Source organism: Camelina sativa, chromosome 9 (genome assembly GCF_030686135.1).
Source record: "Camelina sativa cultivar CO46 ecotype springtype chromosome 9, ASM3068613v1".
NCBI lineage: Eukaryota > Viridiplantae > Streptophyta > Magnoliopsida > Brassicales > Brassicaceae > Camelina > Camelina sativa.
In genome coordinates this window covers 26,002,251-26,019,852 of record NC_141888.1, presented here as the reverse complement: position 1 = coordinate 26,019,852, position 17,602 = coordinate 26,002,251, and the positions used below count along the sequence as shown (strand labels likewise).

Here is a 17,602-nt window from a genome sequence, read left to right as displayed (position 1 = left end):
TGTATGAAATAGATCACCAGATTAAATATTATATTTTACACCAACCTTGTATAGACAATGGATTCTTGAGGTGTCATTTCCAACAAAGGTTTCATGTCGAGCTTAGCCCAATTATTTTGGGCCAGTCATACCAAGATTCAATCAAATTGAATCACTAGGGTCTAGCAATTTAACCAGAAACGTTTTTTTTTTCTTTGGGATTAGGACCTTATTATAGTTGTGATATGTGTTTCACATTTTTTATGCCAAAAACAGGAAAGATTCTTACACTTGTAGATATAGTATTCTTAATTTATTTATTTGATTTTCTTTTTAAACACTATATACAGTACGTAATATTTTGAGAGGTTATTTATATTGAAACAAGATCTTTTTGGTGTGGGTGATGAATGTATGCAATTGTGAGATATGGAATGGATGGATGGGTGTTTCAATTCCCCTTATGCAGTTGCAGTATAAGAGGTGTCAATCCTAAATGAGTGTTTGTGAACAATTAAGATATGTATATGAATCTAAGTTAAGCCAAATGTAAAGATTGTTTGTCACTAACAATCCTAAGATGAAAAAGTAAAATGCAGAAAGTAAACTACAAGAACTAAGTGTAAAAACGAAGATGCAGCCAATATAGAAAAGAACTTCTTTTCTTATTAAGAATCACTTAAACAATCTTACAAGATATGTTTAATCAGATTTACACACAGTCAACACGACTTGCCACTGACCAATTCTTAATCTAACCAAAATCCCTAAGAACCCTAAAAGCTTTCACGCTTAGTTCTCTAAAATTCTTCTTGAACGGCCAAACAACATGTTTGTCCAATAATACAATATATAGGAACTCTCCTATGACCTACTTTCCTAAACAAGGATAAGTCCAAATCTATTAGCCAATATGATAATATCTTGTCCTCTAATTACCAAACCTTCAAAAGTATTGCCACGTCATCCAATATCCATGACTCCTCCAAGACGCGTAAACATATTCCAGAGTCCTACAACACAGCCTTGTAGCACCAGAACGTCTTCATGCTTTCATTCTCCCCCTTTTTATCTGAATGTAACAACTCAAGCTCCAGATGTGAATAGTACTAGAATCTTTCAAAACCATAAGCCTCAGCTACATTCAGCTATGACATCACCATCATCACCAATATCACCATCTCATCATACTCCCCCAGCGTGAGTGCACATTCATATAAAAACAAGGATGAAGACATATATGCAGGGGGACACAACAAGCTTCCTATCATGCCTTGTACCAAAAATAATCTTCAAGAGCTTTTATAATGTTCTTAGGTTCAACCTGTGAAACAAAACAGTGTTGCAGCACTCCTTGAGAATTCAGCTGAACATGACGAACGGTTTGCTCAACAAATGCAACTACAGCAGACTGATTCTTATGACCTTGCAACTGTTTAGATATAGCTAAGACTCCTGATGATTCATCATTCCAATCATTACTATTTGATCTAGTTGATTCAGTTGTGACTTTTTCTTGTACAGGTGGTTCTGCAACATGCTTCTGTAGAACCTGATATTCAACCCCAAAATCATCTTCAGTGACTATCTTCGAGAGATTGCAACATAGGTTGATTTCCTCAGTTTCCTGGATTACTTGATTATATTGTCTTTCATTATGTTCAGAAACCTTACTGTACAGATCCTTTTTAGCAACCCAGACTTTGCAAAAGTGAGATGGATCGATAAAGCACTTCCTAGCCATCCAAAGCTCCTTGATCTTGTTCTTAAACTTGTAACACAAAGATCTGACATGACCACTTTTACCACAATGAAAGCATTCATAACCCCTTCGTCCTCGCTTGGATTTAGTCCAACCTTTTCGCTCACACGAAGATATATGTTGATGTCGTGTGTTCCTGGTTGGTGCTACAGGGGCTTCCTGTTGAACCACTTTTCCCATAATACTTGTCTCAGCTTCATGATTTACATTCCTTTTAACAAAGCTTACTGATTCATCACGAGACAACAGCTCAACAGTCTCCTTTTTGTGATAACCCAGACCTTGATGCTGAGATCCTACAATTCCCATAGATAGTATCTCATCAAGCTTCTTGCCACCATTATTCAACATCCTAATCTTCTTATGATTCTCATTCAGCTCTCTTTCTAGGCTTGTTGCTTTTTCTTTTTCTAAACCATACATCTCCTGTAAGTTCTTCAATTTCCTCTCAAACAGCTCCTTTTCATTAGGAGGAAGTTCATCACCGATTAAAAATTCAGGCTTCCTTTCTTCCAGCATGTTAACTTGGGCTTCTAGTTTCAGCTTTTCCTTGATAAGTAACAGCTTTTCATTACACAGCTGAACCCAATTGTCATACAAAACACAGTAGCTTTCTTTTGTAATTGATTCTTCCTCATCATCATCGGAACTTTCATCAGCTATATCATCACTTTTAGCACTGTATGCAAAAAGATTCAACATTCCTCCTTCTTCTTCTTCCTCATCACTCTCTGATTCTGAATCACTAAAGCTAACATATGCTTTATTATTTCCTTTCACCATGTTTGGACATTCAAATTTTAAATGTCCAATCCCTTTACATTCAAAGCACTTCATCTCTTTGCGCTTAACCATTAGACACTCAAGTTTGTAATGACCAAAACCACTACATTCAAGACATTGAATCTCTTTTCTCTGATCAGATTTTTCTTTCTCAGATATATTTTGCCTAGAACAAGACCTCTCTGTAGCACTTTGATTCCAGTGAGCTAACCCTCGTACATGTCCTTTTTCAACACGTTTGAGGGCTTTTCCAAAGTTTCTTGCCATCAAGGACATGTTATCTTTTATCTCTTGCAACTGATCACTCCTGTCATCTGCCTTGAATGCAATTCCTTTATCATGAATTCTCAGTTCTTCAGCAACTTCCATCTCCTCTGATTTTAACATACCAATGAGATCCTCAAACTTCAAGGTGTCTGTGTTGCCAGATACCCTCATAACTGCTTTATGAGCTGCATACTTAGATGGTAGACATCTAATTAATTTCTTAACCAGCTTGGTATTCTTATAAATCTTACCAAGATTCTTTGCTTCATTAGCAATAGCACTCAATTTTGCACTAAATTGTGAAATTGACTCTTCTGGATCCATCCTTAAGACTTCAAATTGAGATGCAAGTTGGTCTAATCTTGTTCTTTTGACACTTGAGTTTCCTTCATGAGTCTTCTGCAGAATGTCCCAAGCTTCTTTTGCTGATTCACAACCTTGAACAAGCTTAAACTCATCATCATCAATAGCTCCAAAGATAGCATTAAGAGCCCTAGCATTGTATTTAGACAAGTTCTTTTCTTCTACCGTCCATCGTGCCTTAGGTTTAGTGATCTTGTCACCAGCTTCGGTTTTCTCATAGGGAGGTTCCCATCCTTCTTCCACAGCCGTCCAAGCATCCTCACCTAGATTTCGGATCAGCTGAACCATGCGCACTTTCCATCGACCATAGCCTTGTTGATCCAAGATCACACCCCTTTGAAGCATCATCAACTCATTACCCGACTGCATCATTATCCCAAGATCTCAACCTGTAGCGAGTATAGAGCTCTCATCGGTTGACTGCTCTGATACCAATTGTAAAAACGAAGATGCAGCCAATATAGAAAAGAACTTCTTTTCTTATTAAGAATCACTTAAACAATCTTACAAGATATGTTTAATCAGATTTACACACAGTCAACACGACTTGCCACTGACCAATTCTTAATCTAACCAAAATCCCTAAGAACCCTAAAAGCTTTCACGCTTAGTTCTCTAAAATTCTTCTTGAACGGCCAAACAACATGTTTGTCCAATAATACAATATATAGGAACTCTCCTATGACCTACTTTCCTAAACAAGGATAAGTCCAAATCTATTAGCCAATATGATAATATCTTGTCCTCTAATTACCAAACCTTCAAAAGTATTGCCACGTCATCCAATATCCGTGACTCCTCCAAGACGCGTAAACATATTCCAGAGTCCTACAACACAGCCTTGTAGCACCAGAACGTCTTCATGCTTTCACTAAGAGCTAAATGCAAATAGAACAGAATGATTGCAGTAGTTATGAACCAATAACAGAAATAGAAACTATGCTAATGAACTAATGCAATACAATAATGAACAGGACAATGAGTAAATGAAACAGAAATGCAAATAGAATGATACTAGAGATAAGACAGAACAACTACAAAACATAAACAAGAGTTCTGCGGATGAACTCGAGCTAGCACTCGATCGAGTGTAGGATCGAGCTAGATAAATCCGGGAAACAGAGCAACACAATAAAAACAGAGCAATGCAAAAACGAATCAAACAACAAGCAAGAAACATGATTAAGACTTAAAAATCAATAAACAAAGAAGGCCTTGAGGAGGGATTCATGGGATAGACTAATGAATGAGGTTATCACACTTTGGCCAACAAATCTCAAGCAAAGCTTTGAGCTAATCTCTAGACATATAAATCTAAGACAAGTTTCTTCCACTCCCATGGCAAGAATCAATCAAACCTATGCATCTCTAGACTTGTTCTCACAAAGTAAAGAATCTACACAAGCAGGCATTAAGCAATACATCTCATACCAAACAAGACCTCTAATCTCTTAGCAATCCTAATGGTAAGCTCTAGATCTAGCCTTATATATGCTCCTTAAACATTGGTGTGATGCTAAGATGATTGAAATCAAACCCTAACCTCTCAGTTCAGGATTAGCATTAAGAACATCTAGCCTAGAAGAGATTCTACCACAATCAAGCTTGACCAAAGCAAACAAACCTCAAACACAGCCTAGCCTAACCCATCCTCAAGATCCTAAGCACTACTCACATGAACACATGATGAACATCAAAGTCATAAACCCAGAAAATCTCGAAACTTGCATCAAATGAAAGATAAGAACAAGATCTATAATGTTGCAAAAGGAATCAAACCCAAATTCTTAATATATTGAAAGTTATGGAACCAACAATATTGAAGAATCTAAGAGTTTTCTTAAAAAGGGTACAAAATCTAAGAAAATAAAAAGGCAAAATGAATAATTCCTTAAAAAGTAAAAACTAGGTTTCTGACTCTCTAAAAAGTTGCACACTTTGGTGGCTGCAGGTACAAGACTTTATATAGGAGAGGAGGTGGAAGCCCTAAAAACACTAAAAGACAAAATAGTCAACGGCTCGGTCAACTCGACCTGTGCTCGGTCGAGTGGCAGGTCGAGCTGGCTTCTCTCGTGCATTCTCCACTCGGTCGAGTCCTCCTCAGCACACGGTCGAGTGTCTGGTCGAGTGTGCGGTCGAGTTGGACTCTGGACCTTGGTTCTTCAGCCTTAACTCTCTTGCTTTCCCTTCATGATTGGCTCACTTCTCCACAGCATTGCTTCCATGCTCCTTAAGCTCCAAAATCACCTGAATATGCATGAAAAGATGCAAATGCAATGCAACTAAACTCTAATGCATGATTAGTGCTAAAGCTACACAATAATGGCCTAAATGGATAGCAAAAGATGCAAAAGATGTGAATAAACTAAGGGAAAACATGGTAAAATATATGAACATCAACACCCCCAAACTTAGTCTTTGCTTGCCCTCAAGCAAATAAGCAAGACATAAGAATGTAAGTGAGGTTTGAAAGTGGAATCTCAGCTCCTAAAGCTTGCAAATAGACCATCTAGAATCAATGTCCAAGTTACTAGTACTATGATGCAAGGTGAATGAGCTGTACTTAAAGATTTTAGACAAGCATATCACAACCTTTATTGATTTGAGCCTTAGTTATCCACATGCATTCAAATCAACCATTTCCTTTAACATTCATTAATCAAGAACATGAATCAATTCTATGCAAAGCTTAAACTCATTTGGCTTGGTAATAAAGGGTTTTGAGACAATGATGGTCTCTTAGAGTGGGGCTTGTCAATATCAAGGTTCTCTCATAAAAAATGGATTGAGCTTTAGAAGAATGCTAAAGGTAAGGACACCTAGACACATACAAGAATAAAACCTTGTCTACCCAAAGGCACCCAAAGTGTTTATCCTATCAATCTAAACCCAAATGATTCTAGTGCTACCCTTTAACTTCTTCTTTTCTCTTTCACCCTTTTCTCTTTTGGTTTTCAAGTCTTAGGAGAGGTTTCTTATTTGATCTTTCTAGTGGGATGGGGGATTCTCACTTATTTGCTATGGTTCTCTTTTTTTCTTATTCTTAAGACATACAAGCTTTTTGCTAGACTTTTCTTTTTTCTTTCTTTCTTTTCTTTAACTAGAACCAATTTCAATAATCTTTACTTCCCATCCTTTCACTAAACTTTGCTTAAGCACATTCTCCTCTTTAAAGACTCTACCCTTTTTGTTTTTCTTTTTCCTCTTTTCTTTTCAAAACAGCCAAGTCTCAAACCCAACAAGTGAACCACCTAGTCCTATCTAGTTTGAAAAATGCAAACTAGAACTACACAAGGTCTTACTCTTGTCAGTTCAAACCTAACACTTTCTACCAAGCTCAATCCCAAAATAGGCCTTACACACTCAAGAATAAATTTGGCTTGAAAGAAGGATAGGTTAAGGGTAGGGAAACTGATTCTTAATGAGGAAATCAGCTACTTGGATCAACAAGAGTGGTAAAAGGAAAAAGATGATCCAAATATGTATATGGTATCCATGAGTTTAAAGCAATGCACAAGTTGATAATTAAAAATCAATATTAGGTTCTTATAAATAGGAAATGACATCAAATCACAAAATGCTTCAATTTAGACCAAATGTAATTTAGGAATTCAAGGCTTGGTTCAATCTTATGCTTCTAACTACTCAACTAGCATCAAAGTACTATTAACTTGGGCATTGATCCTAGTCTAGTGAATAAACAAGCTAACAAGGAAATACTCATCATAGATCCCTAATGCAAATATTATACAATCCTAAATGAAACATGCTAAACAAGATCCTAATATGCAATGCAAACTACATGAACACTCTTTTTTATAAAGATTTTTTCAAATTTTTTTCAAATTTTTAGGGTTTTTCTATGTCTTAGATGCTTATGCAAATACTAATATGAAGATGCTAAAAATTTGAAATGAGAACACCAAACACAATGTCAAATGCTATCTCAAACCCTCCCCCAAACTTAAATCACACAGTCCCTTGTGTGAAAGAAATTTGATTGAGGATTCAAGACTAAGAGAACTAAACAAAATATGAAATGCAATGATATTTACAAGTGAAGGGGATGGTGGTACCTTAGGGATTGTGGAAGAATTTGTCCACATCCATCTGCATGCTTTCATAGGAGTAGTTGGGGTCTTGTTGGTGACCTGGAGATGGAGTTTGGGGCAGCTCGACGATGGCGATCGACCGTCACTCGGTCGAGTGCGTGTCCGAATGGGGGGGTCGAGCTGGACCGCGAGTGTCAAAATGTTGACCTTGCTGCTGGCAGAACTGCTGGTAGAGAGCTGGATCCATGTAGTATTGAGGTGGGATGGGAGGGTAACTTGGATAACCTGGATAAGCAGCTGGAGGTGGGAAGCCATAGGGTGATCTGGGAAGGTGCTCGGTCGAGTACGTCGGTGGTGCTCGGCCGAGTGGGTGCTCGAGTGACCCGGTCGAGTGCCTCGAAGACTGATGTTCTCGGGTACTTGAGCTCCTCTTCCTCTGATTTGGCTCATACATTGAAGCCCTAGCTGGTTCCAAAGGGTTTGCAACTCTTGAAAGTGCTCTAGTTGAGCTACTTCTCCTCAAAGGGCTTTATGGTGAAGGTGAAGAATTCCCACTCTTCAAGTCAGCAACCTCCTTCTTTAAGCCCTTGATAGACTTAGCCATGTTGGTCATCTTCTTCTTCAGCTTATCAAACCTCTTCCCATGCCACTTGTTCCACTTTTGTAAAAGTGTCAACCTCTTTCTAGTCTCCCTCACTCCTCTACTATCCCTTAGGTTGGGCTCATAATCCTCAAAATAAAACTGCTCCTCCCCATCAGCCACTTGTGCATTCTCAGCTTCCTCAACTCTAGCTTGAACTACTCCATCAAATAAGTGCTCCTCAGCTGGCCAAAAGTCAATGTTGGCTCCTTCTTGAATGGTGGTGAGCTCTTGGTTAGGCAAGATCAATTGTTTCCTTCCAAGTGTAGGAAGCTCAAAATTGAAGATGTGATTTCCTTGATGCATCTCCTTGGCTAGGATGAGAGTAGAGGCTTGAGTCAATCCATCTTGGTGAGACCCTTTCTTCTCTAAGTGGGACCTTGGCAGCTTGTAGAATTGGAGTAATGATGCCTCCAATGGTTAGTGCTCCTCTTGAGCCTTTGTTCTCCAACTTGCCTACCCAACTTCTCAAATGTATCATATGGTCTATAAGCACCATTGTAAGATCAGTCTCTACAGTGCTCCCAAGGATGATGGTCCCATCTCTGGCTTTGAGGATGATCCCATTGAGAGCCATATCAATCATCTTTAGCTCCCTCTCATTGATATTCCCAGTCCCCTTCCTTGCAAAGAAGGTGTTGGCAAGAGCTTTGTGGAAGTACCTTAGGACTGGGCTCCTTATCCTTAAGCTCTTGGAATTGGAGGATGAGTAGAGTTTGTTGTCCACAATGGTTTCCCAAACTGAATAGAGCTCCTCTCTTGGTATCATCAAGCTCCTATTGCTCCCAACTTCAAAACCAAACACATTGGCTATCTTTCTCATTGAAAGCTCATGCTTCTTCCCCTTGATTGTGAATGAAATGTGACCAGCTCCAGCCTCAGCATCCTTCCTTGCATATGTATACAACTTGACAGTGGCTAGGAACTCACAACTTTCTTTTTTGTAGCCCTCCATGCAAAGCCCCATGAACTTGGTTAAGTTACTTTTCTCAAAAAGAAACTCCACATCTTCATCAATGGCAAGCTTCTCCATGGTTTCCTTGTGAGGATATCTAGTCCCCAAGAACTCCATTCTCATGAAAGCATCATAAAGCTGCCTCTTTGACAACCCACAAGATTCTGCTTCCCCATCATCCTCTAACTCTTCTTCTTCACTTTCTTCCTCACTCTCATTTTCACTCTCCTCTTGCTCAACCTCAACTGTTGGCCTCTTCCCTTTGGCCTTGTGTCTCCTCATAAACTCATTGAGAGTTGGCTCCCTTTCCTCCTCACTTTCAGTCCTCTCAGGATCTTCCTCAACTGATCCTCTCCTTGGACTCGGTATCTGGCTCGACCGGCTGCTCGAACCACCACTCGGTCGAGTGCATGATCGAGTGGGGCGTCGAGTTGTCTTTCCAGCTTCTCTACTTCTTTCAAGGCCAGCATCACGACGTTCCATGGAGGTTGCAGCGGTTTGTTGAGACTTCCTAGTGATCTTAGAAGACATTTTCAAAAGGAACTGAAAAGAATAGACTCAAAGCTCAAAGTTAATAGGTTAGTGACCCAAAAACTTGAAAGAACAAAGCTTGAGCAAAAGATGAACTTTGAGAGAGATTTTAAACTTGAATTTAGTTGTTTTTAGCAAATGAGAGAGTGTGAGAGGTATAGGATCGTGCAAGTCCTATTTAAAGAAGCTAAGGGGACAAGGAGACAAGGGTGGAGCGTCCATACCATTCAAATTTGAATTGGGAATCTTTGACTTGCTTTTGGCTGCCACTCGACCCCACACTCGACCAGCACGTGGTCGAGCTCCTTGACCCAAGTTTGAAAATTCAAAATTTTTCTTCCTTTTCTCCCTCCACTCGATCATTTTAAAAGAATGGGAATCGAATGGGCCTCACTCCTTCTCCAACTCGGTCGAGTACCTCTTGTGGGGTGGTCGAGTGGGCCTGCGAATCTCCTTGCCCATGTCCAAATTTCTCCATACCCAACTCCATTCTCACTAAAAGGCCTGTCCAACACAAACATAAAAGAAAACACATCAAAACTACTAAGAAATTAAACCATATTTACAAAGGATACCTTAGAGACTTCCTCCCTAGTGAGCTTGTTTAGAGTCACTAAGCTTGACTTTTGGTTTCCTTCTTAAACTTGGTCTAGATACCAAGGAGGTGATGAAATCCTTCCTGGAACCTCTTGGTCACTGTGTAGTTGATCCTTGATCACCTCACCCTTAGCACACAAACCATACTTTTTCTTGATTTTGAGCCTTGGTCTTGCTTTCCTCAAAGACCTCTTGTTCAGCTTAACTTGGAGATCCTCAACCATACTAGACAGCTCTTGAACTGACCTCTTAAGATTTTCCACAGAATCTTCTTGAAGAGAGAGCTCAGCCTTTGGAGTTGCCTTATCACTTAAGACCTCTTGACCACCTTTGTCTTTGATAGTAAAAGGCTGATCATCAATGGTAGGAAGGTTGGTTGGGTTATAGATATTGAACTTCATAACTATACCCTCAGCAATATTCAAGGTCACAAGACCTTCCTTGACATCAATGACTGCTCAAACAGTGGCTAAGAATGGCCTTCCAAGGATGATAGGATCTTCAGGTTCCTTGTCCATCTCCAATACCACAAAATCTGTATGAACCCTTGCCTTGCCTATCTTGAGTGGGACATTCTCTAACGTTCCAACTACTTCTCTGTTTGACCCATCAGCTAGGCATACATGGAGGTTGGTGGATTTGAAATCAGTTCTCCCTAGCTTTTGAGCTATGGAGTATGGCATCACACTAGTTGAAGCTCCCAAATCACAAAGGCATTGGTTGTAGTGGAGGTAACTGATTGTGCAAGGCAGATAGAATGGTCCTGGATCCTTAAGCTTAATTGGGATGATCACTCCTCCAAGGTTCTCAAGATCCTTCTCATCTTGAGCTTGAGCCTTTTTCTTTGACAAATCAAGCAAAAAATCTCTATAGAGAGGATAAGGTTCATACTGTTCCAAGGGAGGTCCTCTCTCCTCTTCTTGGTAAGCAATGATGATCTCTTGAATAGCCATCACTTCCTCTTGTTTCTCAACCACAACCTCTTCCTTCAAAGCTTTCTCATCCTCTTGTTGTTTAGCCAACATCTCCTTTTTCTCAATTATTTCCCTTAATTCCTTGATCCTCTGTGCTTTGAAACGTCCTGGGAATAGTAGAGGTGGTTTGAAGGTAGGAGGAATGTACTTAGCAGGTTTAACAGCTCCTGATCCTTCAGCTCGATCGACCACTCGATCAGGCACTCGGTCGAGTGCTGGCTCGAGTACCTGGTCGAGTGCAATGATGGATTCAGATTTCTCTGCACAAACTTCACTCAAAGCTTCAGTAACTGACCAATCCTCCCCATCTTGAACATCACTGTCCTCAGTGACTTCTTCATCAGAGATATGGATGGCTTTTGCAGTGAACTCCCTTGGATTTTGAACAGCTTTTCCAGGGAGTTGGTTGGGTTTAGGAGCAGAAGTAGAGGCAATGTTGCTTTCCATATACTTCACTCTAGAGTTAAGACCTTCAAACTTCATGTTAAGGTCATTATACTATGATGTGAGCCTTTGATTCAATTCAGCAAACTGCTTGGCTTCCTCAATCTTTCCTTGTGTTTGCCCAATCAACAACTGCTGCATCATGGCTCTTAAGTCTTGTTCTTGGCCTTGGTTAGTCTGAAACCCTGGTGGGGGACACAACTGAGGCTTGAACACTTGATGTTGTTGTTTGGGGACATAGTTTTGTTGCTGTTGAGGCTGTTGAGGTGGATACACTTGGTCTTGAGGGTTAGCCACATTGGTACTCCTATAAGAGAGATTGTTGTTCTTGAAACCCCCTTGGTTGTAGCCTTTGAATCCTCCCTGGTTGTGCATGTAGCACAACTCAGCAAATTCAGTCTCCCCCTCTTGAACTGGAACCTCTTCTTCACCAATGAAGTGAATAGACTTTTGTTGGCTAAGAAGGATCTTGTCAAGCTTCTCATTGACCATCTTCAAGTCCTTCTTGTACTTGTCCTCTTGATCAGTTGATGATGACCTTATGGTTCTGTCATAGTCCTCATTATAGTTGCCATCTGACTGAGCAAGATTCTCAACTAACTCCCAGCCTTCTTCCACATTCTTGTTGTGGAAGTTGCCATTAGAAGCTGTGTCAAGAAGCATCCTGATCTTGGGAAGCACTCCTCTATACAATTTACTCAAGAGTGACTCATTGCTGAAGCCATGATGAGGGCATTGAGTCTGGAATCCTTTAAACCTCTCCCAAGCTTCACAAAAGCTTTCATTGTTTCTTTGAGCAAACCCAGAAATTTCATTCCTCAATCTAGCAGTCCTTGCATTTGAGAAATTTTTTGCCAAGAAAGCCTTCTTGCAAGCATCCCATGTGGTTATTGCTCCAGTAGGAAGAGTTTTCTCCCAAAGGTGTGCCTTATCTCCAAGTGAGAATGGGAAGAGCCTCAACTTGAATCCATCTTCACTCACTCCATTGATCTTTGTAAGACCACAGATTCTGTCAAACTCATCAAGGTGATCTAGTGGATCCTCCATTGGCAACCTATGGAACTTGTTGGCTTGAATCATGGAGATCAATCCACTTTTGATCTCAAAGTTGTTGTTTGGCACTGTTGGAGGCAAAATACCAGCCCTTTGGTTGTGGGTGTTGGGTGCATCTCCAGCACCAATGTGCCTAGGTCTCTGCTCATGGTTAGCTTGTTGCTCCATGATCACTGGATCCTCTTGCTGAACTTGAACTACTCTTCTTCTCTGATTTCCCAAACCCTTTTGCTTTCTATGGATGTTGTCAATAGGCCTTTGAAGATTGTCTTTCCCCTTAGACCTTGTGTGCATCAACAAACGCGAGTACAGACTCGAACAGGTTCACAATTGAGCTCAGGCTCGTGTGGGTGGTTGAGTCGACTGGGAAGTGGTGTCCAAATGTACACGGCTTTTGACTCGATCAAGTGCTCGATCACTGCTCGGTCGAGTGGTGGTCGAGTGGTTGGTCGAGTGGGTACCTGAAACTCAAGACAACCCAGCAACAGAAGATTTGAGTCCAGAAACTTCACAAGTGTATAAACGAACTTAATCTTAGACTAATATGGATCCTAAATGTCACAAAAACACACTCAAATGGGCAACGGCGCCAAATTGAAACAAGATCTTTTTGGTGTGGGTGATGAATGTATGCAATGGTGACATACGGAATGGATGGATGGGTGTTTCAATTCCCTTTATGAAGTGGCAGTATAAGAGGTGTCAATCCTAAATGAGTGTTTGTGAACAATTAAGATATGTATATGAATCTAAGTTAAGCCAAATGTAAAGATTGTTTGTCACTAACAATCCTAAGATGAAAAAGTAAAATGCAGAAAGTAAACTATAAGAACTAAGAGCTAAATGCAAATAGAACAGAATGATTGCAGTAGTTATGAACCAAGAACAGAAATAGAAACTATGCTAATGAACTAATGCAATACAATAATGAACAGGACAATGAGTAAATGAAACAGAAATGCAAATAGAATGATACTAGAGATAAGACAGAATAACTACAAAACATAAACAAGAGTTTTGGGGATGAACTCGAGCTAGCACTCGATCGAGTGTAGATCGAGTGCAGGGTCGAGCTAGATAAATCCGGGAAACAGAGCAACACAATAAAAACAGAGCAATGCAAAAACAAATCAAACAACAAGCAAGCAACAAGATTAAGACTTAAAAATCAATAAACAAAGAAGGCCTTGAGGAGGGATTCATGGGCTAGACTAATGAATGAGGTTATCACACTTTGGCCAACAAATCTCAAGCAAAGCTTTGAGCTAATCTCTAGACATATAAATCTAAGACAAGTTTCTTCCACTCTCATGGCAAGAATCAGTCAAACCTATGCATCTCTAGACTTGTTCCCACAAAGTAAAGAATCTACACAAGCAAGCATTAAGCAATACATCTCATACCAAACAAGACCTCTAATCTCTTAGCAAGCCTAATGGTAAGCTCTAGATCTAGCCTTATCTATGCTCCTTAAACATTGGTGTGATGCTAAGATGCTTGAAATCAAACCCTAACCTCTCAGTTCAGGATTAGCATTAAGAACATCTAGCCTAGAAGAGATTCTACCACAATCAAGCTTGACCAAAGCAAACAAACCTCAAACACAGCCTAGCCTAACCCATCCTCAAGATCCTAAGCACTACTCACATGAACAAATGATGAACATCAAAGTCATAAACCCAGAAAATCTCGAAACTTGCATCAAATGAAAGATAAGAACAAGATTTAAAATGTTGCAAAAGGAATCAAACCCAAATTCTTAATATATTGAAAGTTATGGAACCAACAATATTGAAGAATCTAAGAGTTTTCTTAAAAAGGGTACAAAATCTAAGAAAATAAAAAGGCAAAGGGAATAATTCCTTAAAAAGTAAAAACTAGGTTTCTGACTCTCTAAAAAGTTGCACACTTTGGTGGCTGCAGGTACAAGGCTTTATATAGGAGAGGAGGTGGAAGCCCTAAAAACACTAAAAGACAAAATAGTCAACGGCTCGGTCAACTCGACCTGTGCTCGGTCGAGTGGCAGGTCGAGCTGGCTTCTCTCGTGCATTCTCCACTCGGTCGAGTCCTCCTCAGCACACGGTCGAGTGTCTGGTCGAGTGTGTGGTCGAGTTGGACTCTAGACCTTGGTTCTTCAGCCTTAACTCTCTTGCTTTCCCTTCATGATTGGCTCACTTCTCCACAGCATTGCTTCCATGCTCCTTAAGCTCCAAAATCATCTGAATATGCATGAAAAGATGCAAATGCAATGCAACTAAACTCTAATGCATGATTAGTGCTAAAGCTACACAATAATGGCCTAAATGGATAGCAAAAGATGCAAAAGATGTGAATAAACTAAGGGAAAACATGGTAAAATATATGAACATCATATATCTTCGGGATTTGGGATCAGACAGGTCAAAGTGGACTAGTTACATTAAAACAAAAAAAGGTGAGTTAATATTTACCTCGCAACTAGCAATGTCACCACAGAGACGGCCTATTAGTGCAGAATTCACAAGAAGAGGTGGGAAAGTGCTTAACCACTCAAACTGTAATAACCCATCCTGTGGATCCCACTAGCCCCCCGCTAGCTGCCCCAACGGACCCCAAGCTGGCTCTGCAGGGCATCGATCCTAACCCATCACTGTGAATATCCCAATCCACCAGTAGGTTATTGGTGCACCAGGCGTTCCTCGAACCCTGGTCCCCACCCTTTAACAACCTTCCTACTGGACAAGTTGCCACCAATTGAGCTGTAGGTTAATTGGTGGCAACTTGTCCTGTGGGAAGGTTGTTAAAGGGTGGGGACCAGGATTCGAGGAACGCATGGCGCACCAATAACCTACTGGTGGATTGGGATATCCACAGTGATGGGTTAGGATCGATGCCCTGCAGGGCCAGCTTGGGGTCCGTTGGGGCAGCTAGCGGGGGGCTAGTGGGTCCACAGGACGGGTTGTTACAATAAAAATTGATTTTTATGTGACAACCTGTCCCATGGACTCTCTAGCCCCCGCTAGCTGCTCCAATGGACAGTCCGTGGACCTTGCTAGCCCCCCGCTAGCCGTCCCAACGGACTCCAAGCTGGTCGTGCAGGGCATCGATCCTAACCCATCACCGTGGAATGGAACTATTCATCCAAATCCACCAGTAGGTTATTGGTGCACTAGGCGTTCCTCGAACCCTGGTCCTCATCCTTTAACAACCTTCCCACAGGACAAGCTGTCACCAATTGATCTGCATGGATGAATAGTTCCATTTGCCAGTGAGGGTTTAGGATCGATGCCCTGCAGGGCCAGCTTGGGGTCCATTTGGGCGGCTAGCGGTAGGCTAGTGGGGTCCGCGGGACAGGTTGTCACATAATAATCGATTTTTATGTGACCTGCAGGTCAATTGGTGGCAGCTTGTCCTGTGGGAATGTTGTTAAAGGGTGGGGACCAGGGTTCGAGGAACGCTTGGCGCACCAATAACCTACTGGTGGATTGGGATATCCACAGTGATGGGTTAGGATCAATGCCCTGCAGGGCCAGCTTGGTGTCCGTTGGGACGGCTAGCGGGGACTAGCAGAGTCCACGGACAGTTCGTTGGGGCAGCTAGCGGGGGCTAGTGGGGTCCACGGGACGGGTTGTCACACAAACACATCAAGTGTGTCTTCATCCACGATTCCTAGAAAGGATCCTGATAACCGAGCTAAGTAGCTCGACGAATAAACCCTGTTCTCTTTGTACTCCTTGAATGTTGCCACATAGTCTTGGCTCAACCATTTTGCCTCTTGAAGATATGTTTTCGCTGTTACAATAATCTGAACAAAGGCTTATTTAATTAGTGATATGCTTTTGAAGTTTGAAGTACTTGTATATATATAAGTATCTAGTTATACCGATTGTTTGGCTAAAAAGCCGCATCCCGACCTTCCTTCCCTCTCCATCTCATCCTCAAGTTTTCCATAAAAATCTAACAAAACTTGATGTAGATACTTCATGCTCTCTGGGAGCCTTTCCATGCCGCTAGGATTCCATGTAATCAGTGCATTTGTAAAATTGTAAATGGTTCAAGTTCCTCAATTGTGCCATAGGCATCGTATGTATCATCAACTAGCGTCAATAAGATAACAACAATGGCCAAATAAGTCCTTCCTCGAGAATAGCGGGGCTCGAAGTATGCTCCAACAGCCCACAAGTAGCTTTCGACCGTCCGGTTCCTTGCATATGGTAGTTTCAAGTCGAGCTCTAGATTTTTTTACCACCTTAAAAAAAAAGATTCAACCATCAGTAAGGTCTCTTACCATGGAAGAATTTTAAAAATACATAATATATCTTGCTGGCTCATTTTGCACCTGAAGACATGGCCAAGCTCTTCCCGGTGCAGCATTTGCAAAAGATTGAAATCTATCTTAGCAAATTCTAGCAAGGTTTGATTGTGCAGATCTTCTTTTCCGTAGTATGAGATATATTGGCGTGTCTCTATCCTTGAGATACCCCTAGGGTATGCATGTTTGAGGGCATTTTTAATGCGGATGGACATGTGTGGACTAGATTGATTAGTCAGTCCTTCCAAATGCGACCTAGAGAAGGAAAGAGCTTCATCGAGAATGTCTTCACCATGGGTGCTCCAATGTGCTGCTTCATAAAGACATAAAAGACCTATTGCATCCTCAGCTAGGTGCTCCTTGAACTTTCCATCCTTATTCTTGAACTTGTTAAACACATCTTATACATATAAATTTTAGTTAATGAGGAATTTTAATAACAATTTGGTCGATTTACAAATCATTATGCATATCCCCTATATATTAATAGGGAAACATTTTGAGAAAAATGCTGAGGTGTCGTCGCTAGAGAGCTCCAGACACTTTTTAGCAATTTACCCCCATTTGGTAGTACTATTTACAATAAATGCCATTATATGTTTAACCAAAAAATAATAATAAAAGATGTTGTTAAATTTCTCTTTTTCTATGTGTACTTATATTTTGTTAACATGTACTTTTAAAAACCTTTTAAAATGTAATATCTAATTTTATTCGTAAAAATAGTTATTCATCAAATAATATATAATTTTTTTCCAAATACTAAAAAAAGAAATGAATGTAACAAAAAAAAATCAGCAAATTAAAATAAAAATTTGAACTTAATAGTACTCATATCTTTACATTTTATGTAAATGCATATTACACTTCTTAGAAATTCCAAAATTTTTAATATATATATATATATTTTT

At 40.3% G+C, this 17,602-nt stretch overlaps 1 protein-coding gene, 1 non-coding gene and 1 pseudogene across 3 annotated transcripts in view; 1 reads left to right on the top strand and 2 right to left on the bottom strand.

The window, feature by feature from the left end:
- Positions 1–17,602, bottom strand: part of LOC104711413 (alpha-humulene/(-)-(E)-beta-caryophyllene synthase-like) — a 40,574-nt pseudogene that overhangs the window by 5,408 nt on the left and 17,564 nt on the right. The window contains exons 3-5 of the transcript XR_015565684.1: positions 16,263–17,091; positions 16,017–16,184; positions 14,851–14,934 (exon numbers count right to left, since the gene is read on the bottom strand). The product of XR_015565684.1 is annotated as an alpha-humulene/(-)-(E)-beta-caryophyllene synthase-like (transcript). The remainder of the gene's footprint in view (positions 1–14,850; positions 14,935–16,016; positions 16,185–16,262; positions 17,092–17,602) is intronic.
- On the bottom strand, positions 1,247–8,432 carry LOC147938772 (uncharacterized). Its single transcript, XM_087464063.1, has 3 exons — positions 8,307–8,432; positions 4,060–4,091; positions 1,247–3,500 (listed from the first exon to the last, which is right to left on the bottom strand). Exons 1-3 carry the CDS (start codon positions 8,430–8,432, stop codon positions 1,247–1,249), a joined length of 2,412 nt encoding a protein of 803 aa, XP_087320189.1.
- On the top strand, positions 12,066–12,172 carry LOC147938771 (small nucleolar RNA R71). The gene has a single exon (XR_015567509.1). It is a non-coding gene; the product is annotated as a small nucleolar RNA R71 (small nucleolar RNA).